A 25,688-nucleotide genomic window follows, 5' to 3' on the forward strand; every position below is an offset into this window, starting at 1 on the left:
TTGTAGCTAAATAATTCATTAAGATACTTAACTGGCAGCTATGAGATACTTTACTGTATCCATTAACAACTAAAGTAGCATGCTGAGCCAATACAAGTCAGACAGTTAACTATATATAAAAATTCACATTTTGTACTTATTTTCACAAAAATTAACCCATGTTTCTTTATGTATCTCTTATCAAAATCAACTAATTACAAATATAAATTTTCAATGCATACATTTTTCATATCTAAGGCCTTCAAAAGTTTAATAAATAAAAAAAATATATATATGGCTATAAATGGACATCATCATAGCTTAGACACCCACACTTATTAGCGGAGTCATCAACCCGCCAAACGAGCCATGACCAAAGTCGAGCCTCATTGAGCCTCATCGAATTTTTTGAAGCAAATACATTTTTAGTACCCTTACTAAGATTCTTATGATATTGTAATTTAGTTTAGGAAGAAAAGAGAGAAAGTGTTTCTAAAACTTAAAAAAAATGATTATGCCTTTTTTTAGACATTCATAAAATTTATGTAAAAAAAAATAATTCTATTTAAAGAACTATATAAATTATTCAGTTAAACTATTTCTTTTTAATTCGGATATATATAATTTTTGTAGAATTATTTAATATTTAAATATTCTATAGCTTCACTGAATAATAAAATTCATTTTCATATTTTCCAAAGCGTATAAAAAAATTCACTGTCTTAATAATTTTTTCTATCTATACATACTTGTAAAAAAATAATGTATATTGTTGCTAGTGTTTTATGTAATTGACAGTCAACGACACCAGATCGAATCAATATCGCCTAGTCAATGTAATCAAGTTAATCAATTAGGTGTGCCATGGAAAGGCAGCTTCATTTACAGTCTAATTATTTAATTTGATTTTTGCATAAATTTCAAAGTGATTGAAATTTTATTTCTACCTTTTTCCAACTGATTTTGACTCAACATTTTTGCCACTGTCTGCCCTCAAATCCAGGGGGAAATCAATGGCGCGTAAAACGTAGCGATGCTTAATAATTACAGGTGATGTGACAGCAATAATGTGGAAGGGGGAGCGGGGTATGGAAATGAGGCAGAGTGAATAAGGGGGACGTGCAGAGAGTGGAGGAATCGACAGCCTGCGGGTCGCAAAAGTTGCCTCAAAGTTGCAATTTTTGCACTTTGTCAGTGATTGAATCAAATATTGATTTTTTTGCGAGACATTTGGAATATGTAAAGTTGCAATTTCAGTTTTTCATCATAGTGAGTGGATATTAATGAAGCTGCAGGCATTAATTGTATTAAATATGCATTTGCATAATTAATAGAGATGACAAAATGCTATATAATATTATCATAATAATGCGGAACTGGGGCAACCTTACAAATCAATCAAAAGTGGCAGAAATCAATGACTCTCTATGATACGCGTTATGATAGGTTCACAGACACTTGGGCTCTACATAGTACTCATAAATTAAAGCCCACATATCAAATTTGTAGATACATTGGTCAAAACAAATGATTGAGTCGCACGAGTTTTGTTTTCTGGGCTACTTTTGACGGGCAATGCTATTAAATATGACAAAATATGATATAACAACAATGAAAAACAATAACAATAACTGCTAATCAATGCCAGCCTTCAAATAAATTTTTTTGAAAGTTTCTTGGCTAGGCTAACAACCAAAATTTGAAGGCGGAAATTGGGAAAATATTACAACTGAATTTGGGATTGTGTGATCGGTAGAGATATTAGTATGTATAATATATGTACATATATTTGGGGTCGATTTTTCAATGTCTATATTTTTACATTTTAAATTTCAAAATATAATTTAGTTAATCAACTGAGACTAAACATTTAAATAATGGGTCTTAGTATATAATTGCCCGAGAACAATAGATTATTATTGAATCAATTAATTTAGGTGAAAATCTTTACAATCTATCTAGCTGTTTACCCATTATATTCAATTAACTGAAATACTATAGGAATTTCGGTATTAGGTAGCAGATCATGGCTAATTTCAGTTCTCACATTTTAAGCAAGGTTTCAAAAATGTTTTCTATAGATTTTATTAATTTACAATATTTTATATATAGACAGACGCCACAAATTACCAAACTATTTTGCTTGTTTTCCAGCCCACACATTCCAGGTAGTATTATATTGTCTCAGATCATTTTATGGCATCTATTTGAATGTCTTTAGTACAGGGCTTTTGAGACTTGATGTATCCAATGATTCTCATATGCATCGCTAATGCCTTTTGCTTTTTGTAAACATAAATCGCACAATTTATCATAAAAACGATCTATGTATGCCATACCACCCACCTTTCCCCCTTTGCCCCACCATTTCCATCTTTGGCGTTTAAAACAACTTAATTATGGTTGGCCATAAAATGAGAGAGAAAAAGAATTCTTGAGCAAAAGTCGAGCGTTGGCCAACGTTTTATATCGCATAACTTGGCTAATTGCCACACGCTGCTGACATATTTGCCTAATGGCCTCGTATAGTTTTTAGTTGGAGCGCAGAATCTGCTACAACTTTAAGTTCAAGTCATAAAGCAGCTCGAGAACAAGAAAATAGAACCCATAAACTTGCCTAGACAAAAACAACCACAACAAAAATGAGTTCAATAAAAGTTATACTTGGTAAAAAGTTTTGCTCTTCGTCGGGGAAAAAAAAACTGTCAGCCTGGCCTAATGACTTTTAACCAAGTTGCAAAATGCACCAAGAAAATGAGAAGAAAACAGAAAAAGTAAATAGTACTTAGTTAGAGAAAGGTAACTAGAAAGATAGACCAGGCGAGGCTTAATTGTTGCATTGTTGGCCAAAAGTTTTGCATAAAGACGTGCTAAAAATAATTGAGTAACAATTTATTTGATGCCCTGTGCTATTAAAATTAAGTGCATTAGTTTGGCTACGGCAATTGCGATGCAATCTTAATGGAACAACTCGAACTATCCAGCAGCTGATGTCATCCACTGTTCAGCTCTGAGGCAGAAATTTTACAAATTAAAATGTGGGTTTGGAATTGTAATTGCAATTAAAAGGGAATAGACAGTTGATTTTGTCTGGCTTCAAAATTTCAAGAGATAATAGTGATACATACTTAAAAAATAGAACAATGTTTTAAATTTTATATATCTAATTATTGTTTTAAGGGAAGCAAACCAAAACAAGTATCGGTTCCGGCTTCGATTCGGTTAGGTCCCGAAACCTGGAAATAACACCGGAACCTAACTGAAATTAATTCTCTTTCAAGAACCGAAATCCCGAAACGCTTGTTCTGGTACAGTTGTGGTAAAGTTTCTAGGTCAAAGAGTTGACAAGTTTCCAACTGTGATATCTTAAAGAAAACTGACCCGATTTTCAATCGAAATGTCATTTTGATCATGATTCAGTCTCTTAATTCTTACTGCATTTACATTTTTTGCATTTAGAAAATTTTTTAATTTTTCGACCATCACGTTAATAATAAGGGTCCCCCCTTTGAAATTTTGAAAATTCAAAATTTTAAATCTAAAGTTTTTACTTTTAATCAACTCCTTACATCTTAATTAGTATAAAATGACACTTTAAACTTGATTCTGAGGACTTTCATTTTCTTGTAAAAAATCATGTCAAAATTAAGAAATATTTTGACTTGTAAAGTTGCTAGGTCAGAGGCTTAAGCAACTTCGAACTGACATAACTTTGGCTAAACTGTACCGATTTTCAAACGGAATGTCATTTTGATCATGGTTTGGCATCTTAATTTATTCTGCATTCAAATTTTATGAAATTCGTTAATAAAATTGTATTTCTCTGGATCTATATATTTATTTGATGTCATAATCATTATAAAACGACAACTTATTATTTTAAAATGTTTCAAAATTGATTTGGTGTACCGTTACGTACCGGTACTGATACCGAAACCGAAAGAAGAAAACTGAAATAGAACCATTTAACTTTTTAGTGAAACAATTTCCTTCTCTGTAAGTAGTTCACAATTCTGAACTGATTCGAGAGTTGTGAATCATCTTAGACAGCTCAAAGTTGGAAGAACGTCTTTTCTGTTCACTTTCATGAATAGTTAGTTTAAGCTCCAGTCGATTCCAGTTCCCAGACCCCTGCTGACTGACCCAGAGACCAACGATCGTTGTCTAACCTTTGACTTGTATTGTTTGTAACAATGCTGTGCACTGTTGTCTCATTGTATTTTGTTGCGTTGAACTATTTCAGGTCAAGCTGGTGGACGTGGAGAAGGTGGAATGGCTCAATCGGCGCTCGTACAGCGCCATTGGGCTGCTGCTGGGACGCGAGGGTCGCGTGCTCTTGCGCTGTGACGATGGCCTCGAGGATTGGTTCGAGTTGCTGGAGGCAAGTATTTAACTTGAATCTTTGTACGCAAACAATGTGTAATGTATATGCTATATTTGTGAACAGGAATGCACACTGACCTCCAAGGAGCGTCGTCGCGCTTTGAAGATTGCACAGGGCCCGAGATCACGTGCATCTCTGGCGGCGCCCGTTTCTCATGCCTCGCTGCAGTTCCAGCACTTTGGCCTGGGCAGCACCTACTCCAGTGCGCTGGATGATTGGCTGATGACGAGTGGAGCCAGCGGTGGTGGTGGCTTGGCACGTCATAAAATTGGAGCTGGCAGTCTTAATGGTTATGCGGGCGCCAATCCATTTTTATTCAGCGATTCGGTGCCGGATCTGAGTGCGTTAAATAATGAGAATCACAATCATCATTTGAGCGGCATCTCAACGAATCACTCGACACCGCAGAAGATACCACATCACAGCAATGCCAATCTCAGTCGCTATTCCAATGGTTATGCATCGGCTCAGAATAGTTTTACCCAGGCTGGTAGCGGTGCTCTGTATGGATCACCACGTCGTATATTCATCAACAGCAGCTTTGGCTCCAATCAGGTGGTAGATGAGGAGACCGCCGAGGAGGCAGAGGTTCAACTGCGTAGACCACGACTCTTCCGCGGCATCAGTGCCACACCAGACAATGGCAACGAACTGGACAGGGATTGGCTCTATCGCAAACCACGTGCGCCTACCGATATGCGTCATTCAGGTGAATATATAATATAATACTGTAATTTGTTCAATTTGCACTTTATTAAATTTTGAACTTTGCAATTTATGCACTTTTGACATCAGTATTCAAATTATAGTACGAACATTTTTGAAGATTAATGCGCTTTTTTAAGTCAAAGATTCTACACTGATTAATAATTAATAATTGCTGTAAACTCCATTTAAAATTAAATTGTACACTTTTAAATTTTAATTTTAAATTATAAATTTTATTTAAATCATAAATTTAATTGTATTTATAGCAAGGCTGCAAACCTCCAAAATTTTGTTAAAGGTTCGATTCGGCGGTTCGAACCATTGAGCAAGACATCAGCTCGGCTCGCGAATTGGTTTATATACCCCATGAACCCAAGGTTTGGGTTCGAACCTTAGTTCAATTTCATAAAAAAATATATTTTTGTTGTTATACAATTTTCTCTACATTTCGAACAAATTTAATTTTTTTTAAATAAATTAAATTTTTATGATAATTTTAATTTATTTGAAGATTTAAATATGACTTATTTTAATCTGAAGTCTCAAATAATTGCGTAATATTAGAAAACTATTAGAATAACTATGTAATTTTTGTTTTTTCGAACCGAACCTTTTATTTTAGAAAGCTGTTCGGGCTAGGCTCGGATTCGCAAAGTAAATAATTTCAAGGGTTCAGTTTAAGATCCGGTTCAGGCTGCTTAGAAACCCGAACCGGTTCCACGAGGTTCGGTTCAGAACCGGTTTGCAGCCTTGATTTATACATTCAATTGTTAATAATAAATTTTATTTAAATCTGAATTTCTATTATATTTCTATATACATTTTTAAATTTAAAATGTTAATTTTTCAATTTAATTATATTCATTATAAATAAATAATTAATTGAATTATCTGGTTACAGTGCAACCCATGCTGCCCACTCACAGCTCCAATGGCGGCAGCAACGCTGGACTGGCCAATAAAACGGAGCTGGACTGCTCGGCACATGACAGTGGATTGGATACGCCGCCGTCGACACACCGTCCCTCAAGCTATCGAGAGGCTGCCAGCCGTGATAGCACCGAAACCAACGGCAGCTCCTCACGTGGCACGCTGCTTAACAACTCGCCCGGCGGCAGCTTCCGCGCCAAGAAGCTGAGCCCTCAGGTGACCAATTTGAATCAGTTGAATTCATTGCACGGCTCTCGCTACTCTGTGCAGGATCAGCGCATACTGAAGATGCGCAACAACGAGGAGGATCGTTGCGCCTCCATCAAGCTGGCCAATCGTCTGAATCACAACCACAACCACGAACAGCAGCAGCAGCAACAGAACTCCTCCTCCGCCTATGATCCCAACCAGAATCGATACTATAAGAATGGCAATGGCTCGTCGCCAATTTCGTTGACACCACAGCATACTCCACAGCATAAAATGATGCACCACGGCAATGGAAATGGCAATGGCACCCTCAATGGTAATGGTGGTCCTGCCATGAACGGTTCTGCCATATTCCGAGAGCGCTATCAGCATCCAGTGCTGGCGGCCATTATCAACGAGGCACAGGGCTTAAAGTTTCGAGGTAATACAATCTATTCCTAGGTGCATGGTATTTTCATTTTAATTATATATCTATTCATTTTGGTTATGGAGATATCATTATTTTCATTTTCTTTATGATATATCAAAATAATCCCGTATAAAATATTTGGTGTATAATAACTAATTATGAAAATAAAAAAAAATACTCTTCTTGGCATGTCGAAAAAAATATATTTGGTATAAATAGATTCATTTATATTATTTCGGATTTGGAATTGTTATACTTGTCATTTATCTTGAAGTATATTTATCAAATGTTTCCCGACCTTAAAATTTTGCGTATAATAATTAAAAAATAAATAAACAAAATATCCACTTTCTTCAGCATGCCGTATGTAATTTAAATTTTCCATACCGAACTTTACATGTATTTTATATTTAAGATCATCCCAAATGTATTATAGATTAAATATAATAATCATGTATATATATAGAATAACTATAGAAAAGTTGTATTATTAATTATTAAATTGTATATAATTTAAAATCTTATTTATTTGTTTCAATTGCATGTTTACAATTTGAAGAAGAAACGGAGAATATTTGGTAAATGTAATTAAACAAATATTGCATGCAGCATCCCTCCAAAACAAACCCAAGATATGAACCACACCAAGCATGGCAAAACAGTAGTACCAATGATATTTGTAGACCCATATCTGATAGATGTGAATCCCTTCTTATAGAACGTGCCTATTCGGATAGCCAGCAACGTCGTCTAAACAACAACAACAACGGGCCAACACCGGTGCCCGCCTCACCCTTGGCCCAGAGACGCAACAACGTCCCCATTTTTGGAACGCCCACGCGTGTATAGCGTTTAAAAGTCTAAGCAAATGATATGTGAGGTCATAGAACACTTAAATATGCATTACCATTAGTAAATAAGTAGATAAATGTTTAAGTAAAATCATTAAAAAATAGTCAACGGATAATACTTGAATAAAGAACAGAACATAAGGGAATAATATAATTAGTAGATCATTAATGCAGCGACTTTATTGAGCTTGGTTTTCACCAGATGCCAGCTATATATTATATTAAATATTATATATATAGATTAAATATGTAGCTTAAAAGTAAATGAAATTCTCAAGTAGTTTTAGTGTGCTACATTGTCCAGCTTTATGTGAAACGTTAAAATAAAATAAAATATAAAACGGCCTCGGTCCAAATTTCGATAGCAAATCAATGCCCATGTATATTCTTAAAATGCTAAATAATTATTTTTAATTGGTGAGTCTTGTGTTGGTAAAATTGATTTATATCAGAGTTTCGGAAAGAGGCTGTAAATAAAATTCAAATCAAATGTTGTTTCAATATTTTGAATTGCTGTGGATACTATTGAAGGCGATACATAGCCATTGCGCAATTTTTAAATTTCGAAATTGGCGCACATTTCGATTCATGCTTCTTCTTCGATTTTTGCCAATCGCAGGTCTGCTCTATAACGTACAATTAAGTAAAATCAACTATCGACATTCAATTCATCGTATGGTCTCGATATTTCAGTACGCTGTATTGAATGCCTTATCGATATTCCACAAAAATACTCATTACTAATATCGATACTTATCATAAAAAGACCACAGCACACTTTGCTGTAAGATCAAAAGTTTCAAATTATTTATTTTTCTAATTCCACCGGTTGCGTCGTAATGCACTATTCTTATAGTTGTTAAATTCATATATTCAAAACCGCGCGCATGAACGTACAGCAACCCTGTTTCTCTCACATTGCAACTGCAGGTATTTTACAACACTGTCAGCTGTCGATTTCATTGCGTGCGGTTTTAATAAAACGAGCAATTGATTAACTTAAAAGTTATTATAATATTTAAATAGAGCACATACATATAAAAAGTTAGTATACATTGTTAACATGAGCGTAGCTTAAAGCCAATACATAGTTTGCCGAAAAACTGCTTAGACTTTGCCCTCGACGAGTTTACATGACGTTCTAACCTATAAATCTGACGAAATACAAAACTCAGTCGGCTTATTGTTCATTTATTATAAAATATACAATAATATTGTTAAAACCAAGACAAAGAGTAAACATTTGATTTATATTTTATAGAGAATGGCGCAGTTTTTCAATCGTATTGGCCAAATGGGCCTCGGCGTTGCTCTGCTGGGCGGCGTTGTGAACTCCGCATTATATAATGTTGAAGGTGGACACCGAGCTGTGATTTTCGATCGCTTCACGGGCATCAAGGAGACCGTTGTGGGAGAGGGTACACACTTTTTCATTCCCTGGGTGCAGCGTCCCATCATCTTCGACATTCGGTCGCAGCCCCGCAATGTGCCGGTGATAACCGGCAGCAAGGATCTGCAGAATGTCAACATCACACTGCGTATCTTGTATCGTCCGATACCCGAAGAGTTGCCAAAGATCTACACGATTCTTGGCCAGGATTACGACGAGCGTGTGCTGCCCTCGATTGCTCCTGAGGTGCTTAAGGCCGTTGTCGCTCAGTTCGATGCCGGCGAGCTGATTACTCAGCGTGAGGTAAATCAGATTATTAAATGACTCCAGATAAAATTCAAGATATTAACTAATATTATTGCACTATTGCCAGATGGTATCGCAGCGCGTGTCCCAGGAACTTACAGTGCGTGCCAAGCAATTCGGCTTCATCTTGGATGACATCTCGCTAACGCACTTGACCTTTGGCCGTGAGTTCACGCTGGCCGTTGAAATGAAACAGGTGGCTCAGCAGGAGGCGGAGAAGGCGCGTTTCGTGGTCGAGAAGGCCGAGCAACAGAAGTTGGCTTCCATTATCTCCGCTGAGGGTGATGCTGGTGCTGCCGATTTGCTGGCCAGATCTTTTGGTGAGGCCGGCGATGGTCTTGTCGAGCTGCGTCGTATTGAGGCTGCCGAGGATATTGCCTACCAGCTATCGAGGTCACGTGGTGTCGCCTATTTGCCCAGTGGACAACACACGCTGCTCAATCTGCCCTCAACTGTTGCGCAATAACGTGCCTAGTGGAATAAGTTGTAACTACCTGTAGCATTTATTAAGTACTTTCGATTTTGTTTATACCCCCCACAAACAATGCAATTTGTAACCTTGTCGCCTTCTGCAGAAGCATTGGTCCAATATTTTAATCACTTTTTGGCCTGATTCTGTGCGCACACGTTGTTCGACCTTGTTTATTGTCGACTGGACTGCGACCGCGACTGCTATGTGCGTATCTGAAACTCACCGTATAAATTCCTTACTGAACCCAGACAGAAGACCAGAATATGTTACATCTTGCGAGACTATAAAAAATTTGTTATGTGAACAAAAGGATCCAATACAATAAATACATATTAAATATGAAAATCCCTTACCTATCTAAATTTACTTATTATTTTAATATATATTGAGGGATTATTGCCACAAGGGGAATGTATCTGGTACGATATTATTATGAAGTCTTCTTCATAAGACTTCATAAGTGCAAATTCGATAAAACTGACTGAAAAATAAATCAAAAAATGTTCATATTTTTTAAATTAAATGGAATTTAGGCCGAAGAAATAAGATCTACAAAATATAGAAAATACCTTCTATATACATGATAAGTATATATTAATTATTTAACTAAATCTCGTTTCTACATACTAAAAAAACAATTTTTTAAGCGTATTTTCATTAAATGAAATATATTTTTGTACTTTGGAAAGTTTTTAAAATATGAATTCCTAACTAGAAATTTCATTCAAAAGCTAAGGGCACAGATACTAAATTCTAATTCATTCTCTGTTAAGACTATCTATTTATCGCATTCGCACAAATGTTATTCAATCTACGTTCGCTCGATTATGCAATCCTCCACTTCTAGACGCCATAAGACGACCAGCACCCAAAACCACCATGAAAGTCCAAGCTTTTCAACTCAAGTCAGCCATAAATCAAATTGAAGCACTTCAGCATTAAGCAAAAAAGGAAAGTAAATGGAAGGAGCATTGAATGCGTCCATTCACATTCTACTTCCCTCACTATAACAGAACTCAGATACACATAAGTTGCTTGGGGTTGGTTGGAGTTGAGCTTTGGGGGATGATGCGGGTGGCATCACAATAAGAGCGACGTTGGCGTAAACATGGCAAAAAATCTGTTGATTCAGTCAAGTGATTTGCCAAAGTGGCTTCGTTCAAATGCCAGACACAGGCACGCAACAGTTGGATGGGAATGTCCCCGCTCCCCTTTCCCCGTTTCGTGAGCATAATCGAGAGCAGAGCTTTTGACGTCATCGAGCATTGATGAGAGTCTCGTGCCCGGGTTCGGCACCGTGCATCTACTAGATACAGCTATGGCCACAGATACAAATACGTCCAGGTCCCAACTTGGCAGCTGTGCGGCAAGCAAGTTGTTCACAAAACCTGTTGCAAAAATGCCTTGACGTCACAAATGTAAATTAAAAATTCTTTTTATTTTAAAACTTCGCACATTTGTTGCTATTCTTCTGTTGTTAGTTTTTGGGAAAGTCCCACGCAACGGTTGACTCATGAGTCGTCGAGGGGATTCTTCTCTTTAAATGATTATTAACCGACAACTAACTCATTTATATTCATCTCCATTGGCTTGACTTAACGCAGTTTAATGCACTTTAAAAGTATATCGTATGTTACCAGCAAGTTCAATAATTATTCACACTCACACACACTTTTAATGTTATTTTATTTATAACAAATTCATTGGCAGAATGAACCGAGTGCGGTGTTTGAACCGGTCCTGTGGCTGCTCTCGAATCTCAACCGCTCGGAGTTTCAACGAAGCGATGCTTTATAAGCTCTGGCCACACGTTGAGCAGCACTCAGTTGGCCAACGGTTGCCAGAGCGGGAACAGCTAGACTAAATTGTAATTATACAATCTAACAATTTAGTGCATACACTTTAACAAACGGAACTTAAACTCGGCAAAAAAAATAATACAGTGCAAATAATTAAAGGCAAGTCAACTTAAGTGCACAATGGTGTTGGGCAGTGTGTGTGTGTGTGGATATCTGTGCGTTTGCGTCTTGGGCATATTTAAACAATTAAAGTGCTTTAAAAAACATATTATACACATAAACACTGGGCGTATACGTTATATTACGAAATGACTTTTTAAGCGCTGCTTTAACTTCACATTCAACCTTGTTAAGTATTTTCTGAATTTAAAATTCCTCAAAAATCTTATCAGCTTGCCGATTTTTGGTTTGTTCTCACTTGATTTCGTTTTTTTTGTATTTTTCTGTCAATGCCAAACAACTTTTGTTGACTGGTTTTCATCGTATAGGGCTTAAAAATAATTCCAACTTCAACAAAACTAATTAATGCAGAATAAGTAACTACATTCAAATTATCTTTACAGCCTTAGTTGTTAGCTAAAACGGCAACTACTTTGGCCACTTGCTTCAACAACTATTCTAGCAAACAAATAAACAAATGTGCTAAAAATGTACTAAAAAGTGAATGCTTACCACATTTGATCTTGATAAAAATCTAAATAAAATGATTTTAAAAATAGAAAGAGACTTATTTTAAATATAAATAAATGGCTTACGAACGGAATAATGGAATAACTTATTGACTGTATGTAGAATACAATAATGAGAATATTTGAAGTAATTAGGCAAATGAAAATTCAAAGATTTTTAATTTATCTTTACATTTCTATAATATGCCTAGGTTATGTGAGAAAGTTAAGCATACTTTGTAACGAAACAATTATTAATTAATTCTATAGGAATATTGAATTTCTTAATTTTTTATTTAGTTCAGTATAATACAAGTTTCAATTATATTAGTTTCTAGCAAAGAGCACCATAAATATGTTTATTGAAATTATTTAGATTTAACATTTGATAGTGTAAGTAAGGGTATCTGCGGGCCTTAATCAGCTAACCGAGCGCGTTTATTAATTGTAAATAATAATCGTTATCTATTCACTGAAATTTTTACTACTCACATTAACATTGTCAAGCACTTTGAATATTTAATTCATCAACTAACACAGCATACCTAATAATATTCATTGAACATGAGCAAAGCATCCACTAATCCAACCAAGCCCCTGCAAAGTAAGGGTAATACTCATGTGGTGACAGATAAACTGGATCCGAGGGTTTCGGTAAGTGTCTGTCTCTCAATTCGTTTTAGAATGTGTAAATTAAATTTACTTGTTTAATTGAATTAATTTATTTCTGTGAAATCATTTTTTTACAGATCGATATGGAAGCGCCCGAATTCAGAGATTTTGCCAAATCGATGGTTGATTATATAGCCGATTACCTGGAAAATATACGAGACAGGTGAGAATGTTAAACATGTTTATTAAATTCAATATACGACCTGTATCTGTTTCTGGTGTTCAATAACACAAATTGACCTTACAATTTGAAAGTTCGTTCTGATTGACCCACAATTTGCCTTTCCGCATCAATCTCAATTTCATATTAACTAATACAATACGCAATTGATACAATACAATTCGTGACATATTGAGTCATAGGAAAGTCGAGGTATTACCCGATTTGGCCTTCTAGTGCCCAACTGAGCTTATGAAGCTTTCACAAGATTTTTGCCATTCCGTTTTTAAATTTGCAGCTTATTAATTACAACAATTACAACTATGAAGTTTTTTTGTTTAATAATGTTTTCTGACGTTTCAAGGTACTCATTATTATATAACTTTGCCTATAGCTCTTAGTTGTGCGTTGTTCTTGAACCTTTTTTTATTTTGTTTTAATGGTTTAGCCTTGGATCTATCAGAGCTTTCGTGTCGTAAAAAATATTCATTATTTTAAATAATCACGTTGTTAAGCAGTTAATAAAAAAACAAAAAACAATAAGTAAAAGTTCTTGAACAGAAGTAGTTATCAATAAAAAAAAAAAACTAAAAGATAAAGCAACATTCTTGACAAATAATTTTAAATAATTTTTTGAATTTAAAGAAATTTTTTATTGAGATAAGAAGTAAAAGATATACGAATTATCAATAATTTAAAAATTATATATAAATTATTTAAAAAAAAAAAAAAGTCTGGCCCATATTAGTTAAAATATATATATCTTTTATTTAAGACAATATTTTAAGGTCTAGGTCAATACGCTGTTGAGCCACGGTATAAACGACAGTAAAAAGCGATGCTATCTTACACAAAGGTTGGCTGACTTTCAAGCCTACCAATACATACAAACATACTTACATACAAACGTTCATATATTCATATATATGTTAGTGCACAAATGCATTCCTGTGCACTTACACATGATAGTTTTCCGACGAGGTTAGAGTGCATTTTTTTTGGCGATAGAAAAATTTGCAAGCAGTAAAGTTTTAAAGAAAATGGATCGCTATAATCGTGTCTGGAGAGGTAAATGGCAATAGCATCATATAGAAAGTTATTGAATTAAATAACCATTTACACAGATCCCAAGTCTCCGCTAACGCCTTTGACACCAAGATCAACTCAAGTGTTCAACTTTGATAGTACGACAACTCTATCCACGCCTTTCGAGCATAAATCGGCAAAGTTGGATGGCTGTCGGGGACTTAAGTCTAACTACTTGGGTGTATCGGGTAGATCATCGACAACAACACGACGCTTAGCGGGCTATAGCCAAGGCCGTAAAGCAAAACACTTTTCTCAGGATTTTATGCGTATTCGATCCGTGTTTTCGCCAAATGCCCAGAGCACAGCAAGTGAAACCACTCCAAAAGTTGTTAAACAGGAGACGCGGGAGTTTAAGCGTAGTTCCCCGGTGGAGCAGCCGTCGCTAAGTCCTCGTGTGCGTAAGCTGCTAAGCCGCACAGGGAATGAGCACTTGACCGAATTGTTCACCCGTCAGGAAATTGACATTCAAGTGCTCATTCAGATGACACTCGAAGATCTGGAATCGCTGGGTGTCCGAGGGGCCAAGGAATTGATGCTAGCCTTAGATGTCATCAAATTTGCCAAAAGGTTCTTTAAATAGCTTTTTAAGCTGTACTTCTGTAATAATGTCTTCAAATTGTACTGCTGTAATAATGTCTTCAAATGTGTGAAATGACTTTTAAAATGTGTATCTTTGTAGCCATGTATTTTTAATGCTTGTCTTAATTACTAGGTAATAAAGTCCAATAATAATCGGTTCCTTAAAAATGTTCTAATAAACAAAGAAACACAGCTTGAGAAGAGCCTTAAATGTGAGGCAAAAAAAAAATATGGAAATTCAGCACATTGTGCAAAAGACCCCGATTTTTTGCTTTTCCATACAGACTCTTAAAAGACCGCCTTACACGAGCAATTAGAAATAAAATAGTCCGGTTTGAATTTATATAATGAGGGACACACTACAAACAGCTGTTCTATAAATTATTCCAAAACATAAAATGTATTAAAATATTTTATATTATAATCTATTAATTTTGATTTAGATTTTTCAACATGTAATATTTTAATATGAGATAGTGACGGAAAGACATCAATCAATCGGAATTTTGTAAAAAAAAATATGTAAAGATATAACAAATGTCGAAATATCGATGTATCGTACTGTTTTACATCACTATTATCAATAGGTTCTATAAATTATCTTGGAATCTGTCTGAATTAATCTTATCTCATGAATTGAAAGAACTTTTTCCACTTTATTAATGCAGAATCTTGCTGTAACTTGTTTTATTGATTTTCAAGCAACTGGCAACAAGTTGCAAGTGTGATAAATGGGCGGAAGAGGGATCCTGCGTTGGGGGAATTCAATTAGAGCTTTGAGAAGCTTTTTGAGTGGTTGCTAATGAGATTAGAAATCTAATTATTGTTTCCGTTTTCTCAACTTGCAGACGCGTGTTGCCGGAGGTGAAGCCTGGTTACTTGCAGCCCTTGATACCGGATGCGGCGCCAGAGAAGCCAGAGGATTGGCAGGATGTGATGAAGGACATCGAGAGGGTCATCATGCCCGGCATCACACACTGGCACAGTCCCAAGTTCCATGCCTATTTCCCCACGGCCAACTCCTATCCGGCCATTGTGGCGGATATGTTGAGTGGAGCAATTGCTTGCATTGGATTCACTTGGATTGCGAGTCCGGCGTGCACTGAACTCGAGGTGGTAATGCTGGATTGGCTGGGCAAGATGTTGGATCTGCCTGCTGAGTTTTTGGCCTGTTCCGGCGGGAAGGGCGGCGGCGTCATCCAAGGAACAGCCAGTGAATCAACCCTGGTGGCATTACTGGGAGCTAAAGCGAAGAAATTGCAGGAGGTGAAGGCAGAGCATCCCGAGTGGGATGAGCATACGATCATTGGCAAACTGGTGGGCTATGCCTCCGCCCAGTCACACTCCTCCGTGGAGCGGGCAGGTCTCCTGGGAGGCGTCAAGCTGCGTTCCGTGCCAGCGGATGAGAACAATCGTCTGCGTGGAGATGCATTGGAGAAGGCAATCAAACAGGATTTAGCTGATGGCTTGATACCCTTCTATGCTGTGGTCACCTTGGGCACAACAAACTCCTGTGCCTTCGATCGATTGGATGAATGTGGCCCTGTGGCCAACAAGCATAATGTCTGGGTGCATGTGGATGCAGCTTATGCCGGCTCCGCTTTCATCTGTCCAGAGTATCGTCATCACATGAAGGGCATCGAGACCGCCGACTCCTTCAACTTTAATCCACACAAATGGATGTTGGTCAACTTTGACTGCTCTGCCATGTGGCTCAAGGATCCCAGTTGGGTGGTGAATGCCTTCAATGTGGATCCTCTGTATTTAAAGCACGATATGCAGGGATCTGCACCCGACTATCGCCACTGGCAAATCCCACTCGGCAGACGTTTCCGTGCCCTCAAACTCTGGTTCGTGTTGCGTCTGTATGGTGTGGAGAATCTCCAGGCGCACATCCGACGTCATTGCGGATTTGCCACGCAGTTTGGTGAACTCTGTGTGGCGGATGAACGCTTCGAGCTGGCTGCCGAAATAAACATGGGTCTGGTCTGCTTCCGCCTCAAGGGAACAAACGAAAGGAACGAGGCGCTGCTGAAGCGCATCAATGGGCGTGGCAAGATACACATGGTGCCGGCCAAGATACGTGATGTGTACTTCTTGCGCATGGCCGTCTGCTCGAGATTCACCCAGCCCGAGGACATGGAGTACTCCTGGAACGAGGTCAGCGCTGCAGCCGATGAAATGGAGGCCGAGAAATAGATGAAGGACGGACAAACGAAGCTGACATGCTTAGGGAATTTTTCATACAAAACTCACTTCAAATTTAAATACATACTCGTACATATAAGTGCTTAGAGAACTGTTTCCACATGGAATGGAAATGCAATCCACTTAATCGTTATTGTTGTTGTTTCATTTTAAACGCTAATCATATTTAATAAATGTGCTTAATTACGTTATCTATAAACTATAAATTTGGACTAGTTGAGTGGGCGCTAAGCGCTAAGTTTCTTATTGTAATAATCAATGATACGCTGCGCCTCCCGTATGCCACTGAAGCGTGCTCCATCGATGGTGCCGAATCCTTGCAACGCTGTGGCATCGCCGGCAAAAAGTAACGTGGGCACAACATGTCCCAGTGGCGCCGCCAGACTCTGCACATCCCGTGCACTGCTGTTCACCGAGAAGTAGGGACGTCCACCCAGATAGCAGGCGGAACTGTTCCAGTTGGAGCGCAGCATGGCCTGCGGATAGGGCACCTTTGAGTTGCTCAGGCATTGACGCAACAGCGTTGTGATCTGCTCCAGCAACGTGGCATCGGGCAGCTTCTCAATCTCATCGTAGTAGCCACCACCGACGCGTATTTCCAGAACATGTTGGCTAGTGGGCAGCTGGGAAATCTCAACCACCCGTTGGGTCCAGCTTCGCTGAGGATTGCAGCCGGACGAGAGATCACTTGGTTGCAGCAGCGAGCCCAGCGGACGCAGATTCGATTTGAGCCAGCGATTGATGGGCCGCTTGTAGGACAGATATATCTTGACGGGATTGCCAAAGCCCAGATTCTGTATGGCCTGTAGCTTCTCTAGCGGCAGCGTGGGCTTAAACAATATGGAGGAGAATGTCTTAAGGACACCCAAAGGCAAGGTGCAAATGATGTGATCTGCCTGGTAAAGGCTGCCATCCAAGCAGCCCACACTCTGCGGTTCTGACAACGTTTTCCATTGTATCTGGCCAACAGGTTTGCCAATTTGCAGTTGTCCCACATCCAAATCGTTGGTTAGTTCCTCAACGATGTTGTCCAGCCCTGTGGGCACATAAATGGGATTTGTTTCCTGCTTCAGGGGACATGTGGTAACATGCTGAATATTCACATACTCCAGACAGCAGCCCAGGATGCTGCTGAAATCCTTGAAGAGCGATTGAAAGATGTCGCGTGCCATGAGCTGCTCCGCGGGCTCCTTGAACGATGTGCCTATCAGTTTCTCGCTCTCCGACTGAAAGTAACTCATGACATTGTCCAGGGATTGCAAATCTCCACCGTTCTTCACCTTATCGCGCACCTTGAAGCCGCGACACAACTGCCGGAACAGCGTGTCTATCAGCTCCACCATGCGAGGTGGCACCTTAATCTGATCCCCCTGTCCCTCGGGATGAACATATCTGACGCGGGTCGGCTGCTTCAGTCGCTTCGTCAATCCTTCGGCATTGCGTAACAGCTCATACATGGAATCGTGGGAGCCATCAATGTTCACCCACTTGGCGCCCAGTTCACAGAATGTGTCGCCAAACTTCTGGGAATTGACGCGCCCACCATAACGCTCTGTTGCCTCCAGCACAAGTGTTCGCTGGAATCCATGGGATAGCAGATGTTGTGCCGCTGATAAACCAGCAATGCCAGCTCCTATCACCACAATCCGTACTTTCTGCTTGGCCGTATCTAGATTGTGGTTGTAGTCGTGATGCCTCCCGCCTCCATGCTGCTGCAGCCCCGTGAGCTCAGCCTTGAGTGCTGTTGCATAGTATAAGCTGCGCCTGTTGGCTAGTTTATACATAACTAAGGGCAGAATAAGTTAATAGCTATTTACGCAACTTAATACAATCTCTTACCATTGCATATCAAATTTCAAATAGGTTGATGTTGTCTTCTTTGCTTTTTGTTGTGAGAACTGTGAATTTTATATTATTTGTGTGCTGTCGTTTGCTGTATGTTTAACAGTTGACAATAAAAGCGTAACCTTGAAAAATGCACAAATGTAAATATTCACATTTTTGTACCCTTTACAACTACCTTGTAAATTGTTCAGCCTATTATTAAGGTTCCACATTTAGTTCGCTTAAACAAATGATTGGAGTTGAATTGGCCATCTCTAACACTAACTCTAACTAAACCAGCCATGTGTTAAGCAAAATAATAAATATTATTCACGGTTAGCGTATCTTGATTTCGTTTTGCGAAAATACTTGCAAAAAATAACAGCTGATTGCTGTTGTCAACACTGTTGCCAACTTTGCTATTTTATAGCTAGTTCTGGCTATTTTCAGAGTTCCTTTGCTAGAAAAATTTCAAAATTGCTATTAGCTAAAAATCAGGCTTTTTTAAAAATATTTTCAGCTAAGTTTTGCTATTAATATTTTTGGTAAAACTATTATTACATTTTGAAATTTACAATACCTAAAATTTACATTTATCAGTTTTAACGACGTTGCTCCTCACTTAACATCTGCAAACGTGGGCTGTTTAATTGTTTTAGTTTTTATCAGCACTAACTTGCTTAAAAAGTTGGCTAGTTAGCTTACCTATTTTTCATCGCAGTTTCAGCTCTTTTGCAGATGCTTTCCAGTCAGAAACAGCTATTTTTTCATCTAAAAAGAAAAATCAGTCTGTCAGTTAACAGAGCCTTTTGAGAATAACTGGCAAGAACTGCTTACAATTCCCAGGTCTGGCAGCTTTCTTGCCGATAACACTTATAGATATTAGCCAAATGGCGCTTAAATTCAAACCATTAAGTAATTTCAAATTTCAATAATTCAGAATAGCTTGTAATTGTTTAAGTGTAAGTGTGTCCATTTATTAAACCTTAACTAACTGCAAATTTAACATAAATATTGCTTATGCAAGTGTTTTCTTTAAATTGGCCTATTAACGTTGCAATGTTTCATCCGTCAGTTGTAAGCCAGTCAAGTGCTGTGTTAAATCTGCAATTTCTCCAGGCTTGCGTGTGTCCACCTGTTGCTCAGCCGATAAAGCTGTCAGCTGAGTCTCAATCTCCGTCCAGGCAAATTCAATATCTGTCGGCTTGGGATCCATGCCGCAGATGGCAAAGCGAAGAAACAGTCTACCAGCATGTTCAGCCTTGACCATGTAAATCTTCTTGCGCTCCATCAGACGATGCAGCAGCTGTGATGTAATCTCATTATCGCCCTTGGCCCGGAAACAAACCAAGCCCAAGGCACGCGGAGCAATCAACTCGAAACGAGAATCTGCATTCACCAGACTCTCGAACTGGGCAGCCAAGTCGATGTGTTTGCGCACATGGGCACGTAATCCCTCAGCACCCAAGGTTCTGAATGTTATCCACACTTTGAGAGCCCGAAAACGTCGTCCCAATGGAATCTGCCAGTGACGAAAGTCGGGAATCTGTGTGTGACCCTCGTACTTGTGCTTCAGATAGATGCGATCCACATTGAAGCTGTCCACCACCTTGTTGGCATCCCTCAGCCACATTGCCGCACAATCGAAATTGACAAGCATGAATTTGTGCAGATTAAAATTCAAGGAATCCACACGATCCAAGCCACGGCGCAGGTCCGCACACTCATCCAGGGCGAAGGCCCCACCCGCATATGCAGCATCCACATGCAACCACACCTGATGCTCCTCACAAACACTCGCCAGGGATTCAATTTCATCATAGGCACAGGTGCCCGTCGTGCCCAGTGTGGCAATGCAGATCACTGGAATATATCCCGCAGCCACATCGCGCTCTATGGCCGCCTTTAGAGCCGGACCACGCAGCACAAGATCCTCACTGGCGGGCAACAGCTTGATCGGCATGGCAGCCAACACTCCCGCCTTCTCAATGCAACTGTTGCTCTGGTCGGAGGAGTAGGCTATCAGTTTGCCACGTATATCGCTCTCACTCAGCTCTGGATGAATCTCGCGCTCCCTGCGCACCGCCTGCTCCCGTGCTGCCAGCACAGCGACCAACACAGCCTCGCTGGCTGATCCCTGAATGACTCCACCTCCGGGTCCCTCTGTCTCATGCAGAAAATGCGAGGGTAGCTTTAAAAATTTGGCCAGCCAATCCATTACAACCACCTCCAACTCTGTGCATGCCGGACTGCAGATCTGTAGAGGGAAATATAAAATAATTTTAGAATATTTAAAAACACGAGGTTGAATTTGTTAAAATTAAAAATAAACAAATAATTCAATTTTTTTCTGATCAAAAATTAATTATTTCTTAGCAGTATTCAATAAATTTTCTTTTTGAATGCAATTAAAATAATTAATTAGCATTTATTATGTACGTATTTTTAATATATTTTTGAAAATAAGTTTTAAACAATTCTAAAAAAGGGGGTCAATTAAAATAATTAATTAGCTTTTATTATGTACCTATTTTTAATATATTTATGAAAATAACTTTTAAATAACTCTAAAAAAGGGGGGAATAAAAGCAGATGAATTTCTCACTTTCAAATGCATCTGCTTTCTCAGTAATCCAATTTTCAAAGAGAAACCCGTTTACTAACTAATCTTAATCTTAAAATACATTTAATTCATTTAATAATTATGATTTCAAATTTAATAGTTTTTCAACGCTTCTAAATCTGCATTATACTAAATAAATTTATTGAATTTTTACATACACATTTGATCGTCTGTTACAACTTTAGAAATATAATATTTCTATAGTTTCAAAAAGGCAAGTAATGATTTTAGCTAAGTCTTTCTAAATTAAAGTATTCTGATCAAAAAAATAATTGTGATTAAATTGGGTGTATTTTCAAAGACGTTTTCCAAAATCCTGACAGACACTGACTACTTTTAAAATAAAATCTTGTAACTTTGATAATGAAGTAATTAAATCTTCATCCATATTACGAGTAGAACAGATTTTATTAAAGTAATGGGATATGTTGAACAAAATCCAATACTTCTGGCGGACACTTCTATCGAACTTGACCCAGTTCCTTGAGTATGCAATCACTTTCAATAGAAAATACTCATCCGTTTGTAGACAACCAGTTTGTCGAGTTCTCAATTTGCCGAAGCTTTCACTTATCTCTGAGAGCGGACAAAGGGCCTCCATTTAGCTTGATTAAACAATGCCCTTCCTCAGTCGCTGAGATTTCACCTGGATTTGACATACCCAACTGAAACCGATGACGCTGAATCCGCTGGCGAGCATCTCGCCGACAATCGATGGATAGGAGACGCTGGTGGGGTAATAGGCGTGCATATTCGGTGACTGCCAATGGGTAATGCCCGGCTTGATCACACGATCTATATCGGATAGGATGTGTTGCCAGTCCTCGGGTGATTCGGGCATCTGTTTGGGCAACTGTTCGAGCAGATAACCCGGTTCCACGGAGGGTAACACATCATGATCGCGTATATTCTCCAAATAATCGGCGACAAAGTCAACGGCCGCTTTGCCAAATTCGCGAAACATTTTTGCATCCATTTTTTGAAATAGTGTCACGTTTTGGTTTTTTGGGTCTCGGATTCGAAATCAATTCTCCAATTGTCGGCGTAGTTGTTTAGCGCTTTTCTATTTGTACTTTACGCGATTTGTTTGCCTTTTGTTTTGTTTACAAAGCTCGAACTGGCGAACTGACTTGTTGCCTTTCCTCTTTATTTTTGTTGATGTGTTGCAACTGCAAAGTTAACGCTAACTCTGTGTCCGAAGACCGCGAGCGAAGCGGCTTTTATACCCCAGGCCCAGAGCCGGAAAAAGAGTAGAGTCAGAGTCAGAGCCAAACTGAGAATCAGAGCCATATTCAGTGTCAGAGACAGTTTCCATTTAAACGACTCTTAAGAGACACTACAAATGTATGATAGTTTTTTTTAGGTTCAATAGTGCGTCTAATTGCAATAAACAAATCTAAGAAAACAAACCAACAATAGAAATCAAAGCAATTAGACTATTGTCTCCTTTCTAATTTTAAAACCACGGAAATTACAACGAATTCGTAGTACAAGTATAATAATTGTTAAGAATAATTAAGCATATTTTAGTACTGTATCTATACATAATTTATTTTTTACTAACTTTTTAATTTTCTTTTTAAATTATTGCCGCATCAAATTGTGGCAATCCACTTCGGCTTTAACCGTTTGTTATTAACGCTTCTCAACTGTTCCCAGCTGCCCTCAAACTGTTCACAGCTGTTGTCAAACACAACAGGTTTCTCATGCGTTGCTCTTAAAGCGTAGCTCTCACCGTATATTGTACTTAATAGTGGAATGATACTTTCAATAAATGATACTCTAATAAAATGTAAATTCTAAATGTAAGTAGTATGTCTACTTCTATATCTTTATTGTGACATAAAATCAATAATACACAGCTTAGTCATATGATTGGCATAAATGCAATTTATAGAGGAAAGAAAATTTTTTGTAGTTTTCAATAATTTAACTTTTAGCGAATTTTGTACCCAATTTATTAACTGATTAATAAAAAAAGCTTTAGTTAAAAAAATAATTTTAAAATTAAAATTTAAATATTTCTCAGCCATTCTCCTCTCTCATTATCTCTTACTCCTTTGTTGAACTGCCTCTTTTACACAATTCTATCAAGAGCATAATTAGCTTTAGTGCAGGGAATTCAACTAGAAGATACCCTGCACTTAGATCTAAAGTTGACTTTTTTTCAATATTAAAAATTTTCTTGTTTAAATGTCAGTTGTTTCATACTATGTTTTGTAAAAAGTGTATTATGCAGTTGTAAAAGTATTAATAAAATGTTGTACAAATATAGTTTTTTGTTAAGCTAGTGAAGTATACAAAATAAAAAAAAATATATTTTCTAATCATCTGTGCTGTATTTTATTAGACTCTCTTTTTGTTTACATGATAAAATGTTATCGTAGCATCAGCTCTATTTAACTATTTAAAAGTACTTGAATTGGCATTAAAAACTATTTTCTATCTGGTTTTCAGCAATTATGAAATTGTTCGTAAACAATAAATGCAAATGCAAACGTTACATAAAAGTAATTTATGCATTTTATTATTTTTAGCGAATTTTGCAATGTCAATATAAATTCGAGAAAGTGAATTAAAAGGAGCTATCAAAAAACAAATAAGTCATTTAAAAAATTTACCATTAATTACAGCCAGGTGTAGAGTACTCGACTAGCAGATACTTCTCATTTGTTCACTATATTTATTTGTAGTTGTTTGTCTATATTTCTCTTACATTATTTTAATGCCTAACTATTCGTACTACAACTCTCTGTAATCAAATCGATATGATATATTTACACGAACAGTTAATTTTTTTGATTGAACAATATAGGTGTAACAAGATTTTTTTGCATTGTCTTGCCTTAAAAAAAGGTATCTTACAGGTTGTATAAATAAATATTAAATATGCCAGGGATTTAAACTTTCTTATTTATTTATTTAAGCTTTCTAAATTTTGTAAAATATTTATTCTGATCGTAACTTTTAAAATAATAATAATAATAAAAGAAGTTGATGCAAATCTATGTCTCATTATAATTCTTTTTCCGATGTAAATCTACCACACTCAGAGCAATACTATATTATTTTTTTTTTTTAATATTTTACAGTCTTTTACCCTCGAGTATAATACTCCAATAATTATTAGCAAACAATTGTATATTAAATCGGAATTTCTGACTGCGAAACTTACCCAACTAAAGCCCAAAACTCCGATTCCGGCTGTGAGCAGCTCTCCAATGATGGAGCCAGCCGATGTCGATGATGGAAAGAAGGCATTAAAGTAGGGTGACTGCCAATGTGTCAATCCGGGCAGGATAATACTCTCCATGTCGTTGAGTATATGCCGCCAGTGCTCCGGTTGTTCGGGTATCTGTCTCGGTAGTTGGTTGATGACCTCGTGGGGTACCACGCTTGGCAGAACATTTCTGTGGAAGTAGCGATTGGCTTAAAAGGATAACGAACACTTTTCACACATACACACACACACACACCTGTCACGTATGCTGCTGAGATAATTGATAATAAACTCAATTGATGCATGACCAAATTCGCGAAATTCATCAAAGTCCATGTTGATAGAGGGGACAGATATAAATATATATAATATCCTGTGAGCGCTATTAATCTCTATTTATTTTATTATATTCAGTTGTTCCGCTGTCAGACTGTTGTACTTGCTCACCGTTGACATTCGGATCTTCAAATGAACTCGCTGCGACATGTCAAAGCCTCGATAAGCGGGTTAAATCCAAACGCTTCATCGTAGGCCGTTGTAGACACGACGCAACTTTCAACAATACTTGAAGTGGCATGTGTAAAAATGTGCACAGCCAGCAAGTTTTTGATACCATTGGCGAGATTTATGTAACTCTGACGACGTTCAGAAAACGACATTAAGACAGTTCACAAGCGCAAAGCGCATGAACACACTATTATACCAATAATAAAAAATAACAAAAATCATAAACAAACGTGAAAATCGTCCAAGAAATTTTAATGAAATGCGTTTAATTGTCTAATAAAATGTCTACACTAAGAAAAATGTTGTGTAGGCAATATAACAATCTATAGTTAATAGACAACAATAAACAGAAATATATATAGCTAGAAATAGGTAGAATAAAAAAAAATTGGATAAGACAAAAGAGAAGAAAATTCATTGAAATTTAAGAACGTGACTTTTTAAAAAAAATATTTAAAATCTCAATAAACTCTAATTTATTGCTTACATTTCAGATATTCTTAGTTAATGTTCAATGACCTTAAATGCTCAACTTTAAATATATTTAATACAATTTTTTTATAAATAAAATTCTTTAATAATTTTGTTTTTACTTTAAAAAGTAATTTTCCTTTAATTTAATTTAATACTTTGATATTTTTCTGATATCTTTCTGATATTTTTCTCACTGCACCTAATGGATAATCCATTGTTGTCACAA

At 37.4% G+C, this 25,688-nt stretch overlaps 6 protein-coding genes across 12 annotated transcripts in view; 4 read left to right on the top strand and 2 right to left on the bottom strand.

Moving 5' to 3' along the window:
• Positions 1–7,956, top strand: part of LOC117779923 — a 50,744-nt gene extending 42,788 nt beyond the window's left edge. For 3 of the 5 annotated variants that reach the window (XM_034616267.1, XM_034616270.1, XM_034616271.1), the window contains 4 exons: positions 4,223–4,360; positions 4,427–5,072; positions 5,973–6,632; positions 7,339–7,956. In XM_034616267.1, coding sequence (XP_034472158.1) covers positions 4,223–4,360; positions 4,427–5,072; positions 5,973–6,632; positions 7,339–7,469 — 1,575 coding nt within the window. In that variant the 3' untranslated portion in view covers positions 7,470–7,956. Of the gene's footprint in view, positions 1–4,222; positions 4,361–4,426; positions 5,073–5,972; positions 6,633–7,179; positions 7,252–7,338 lie in introns of those variants that run through there. The other 2 variants (XM_034616268.1, XM_034616272.1) reach the window with 1 other exon arrangement.
• A 428-nt stretch (positions 7,957–8,384) lies between these two features.
• Positions 8,385–9,995, top strand: LOC117781209 (protein l(2)37Cc). Of its 2 annotated transcripts, XM_034617963.1 has the most exons (4): positions 8,385–8,515; positions 8,733–9,164; positions 9,235–9,677; positions 9,743–9,995. In XM_034617963.1, the coding sequence occupies exons 2-3, from the start codon at positions 8,736–8,738 to the stop codon at positions 9,631–9,633; spliced, it is 828 nt and encodes a 275-aa protein (XP_034473854.1). In that variant the 5' UTR covers positions 8,385–8,515; positions 8,733–8,735; the 3' UTR covers positions 9,634–9,677; positions 9,743–9,995. The 2 variants fall into 2 exon arrangements, with proteins under 2 accessions (XP_034473854.1, XP_034473853.1); XM_034617962.1 differs by having other exon boundaries at positions 9,235–9,995.
• Positions 9,996–11,422: 1,427 nt separating this feature from the next.
• Positions 11,423–16,857, top strand: LOC117780790 (aromatic-L-amino-acid decarboxylase). Of its 2 annotated transcripts, none has more exons than XM_034617448.1 (3): positions 11,423–11,597; positions 12,856–12,941; positions 15,455–16,857. In XM_034617448.1, exons 2-3 carry the CDS (start codon positions 12,862–12,864, stop codon positions 16,803–16,805), a joined length of 1,431 nt encoding a protein of 476 aa, XP_034473339.1. In that variant the 5' UTR covers positions 11,423–11,597; positions 12,856–12,861; the 3' UTR covers positions 16,806–16,857. The 2 variants fall into 2 exon arrangements, with proteins under 2 accessions (XP_034473339.1, XP_034473338.1); XM_034617447.1 differs by lacking the exon at positions 11,423–11,597 and adding an exon at positions 12,744–12,760.
• LOC117780791 lies at positions 13,842–14,765 on the top strand. The gene is made up of 2 exons (XM_034617449.1): positions 13,842–14,006; positions 14,063–14,765. Exons 1-2 carry the CDS (start codon positions 13,979–13,981, stop codon positions 14,605–14,607), a joined length of 573 nt encoding a protein of 190 aa, XP_034473340.1. The 5' UTR covers positions 13,842–13,978; the 3' UTR covers positions 14,608–14,765.
• LOC117780789 (protein anon-37Cs) lies at positions 15,269–18,850 on the bottom strand. The gene is made up of 2 exons (XM_034617446.1): positions 18,654–18,850; positions 15,269–18,600 (listed from the first exon to the last, which is right to left on the bottom strand). Exon 2 carries the CDS (start codon positions 18,596–18,598, stop codon positions 17,042–17,044), a length of 1,557 nt encoding a protein of 518 aa, XP_034473337.1. The 5' UTR covers positions 18,599–18,600; positions 18,654–18,850; the 3' UTR covers positions 15,269–17,041.
• Positions 18,851–19,598: 748 nt separating this feature from the next.
• Positions 19,599–24,745, bottom strand: LOC117780308 (3,4-dihydroxyphenylacetaldehyde synthase 2). The gene is made up of 3 exons (XM_034616774.1): positions 24,734–24,745; positions 21,923–22,378; positions 19,599–20,895 (listed from the first exon to the last, which is right to left on the bottom strand). The coding sequence occupies exons 2-3, from the start codon at positions 22,235–22,237 to the stop codon at positions 19,687–19,689; spliced, it is 1,524 nt and encodes a 507-aa protein (XP_034472665.1). The 5' UTR covers positions 22,238–22,378; positions 24,734–24,745; the 3' UTR covers positions 19,599–19,686.
• Positions 24,746–25,688: the final 943 nt, after the last annotated feature.

Source organism: Drosophila innubila (genome assembly GCF_004354385.1).
Source record: "Drosophila innubila isolate TH190305 chromosome 2L unlocalized genomic scaffold, UK_Dinn_1.0 4_B_2L, whole genome shotgun sequence".
NCBI lineage: Eukaryota > Metazoa > Arthropoda > Insecta > Diptera > Drosophilidae > Drosophila > Drosophila innubila.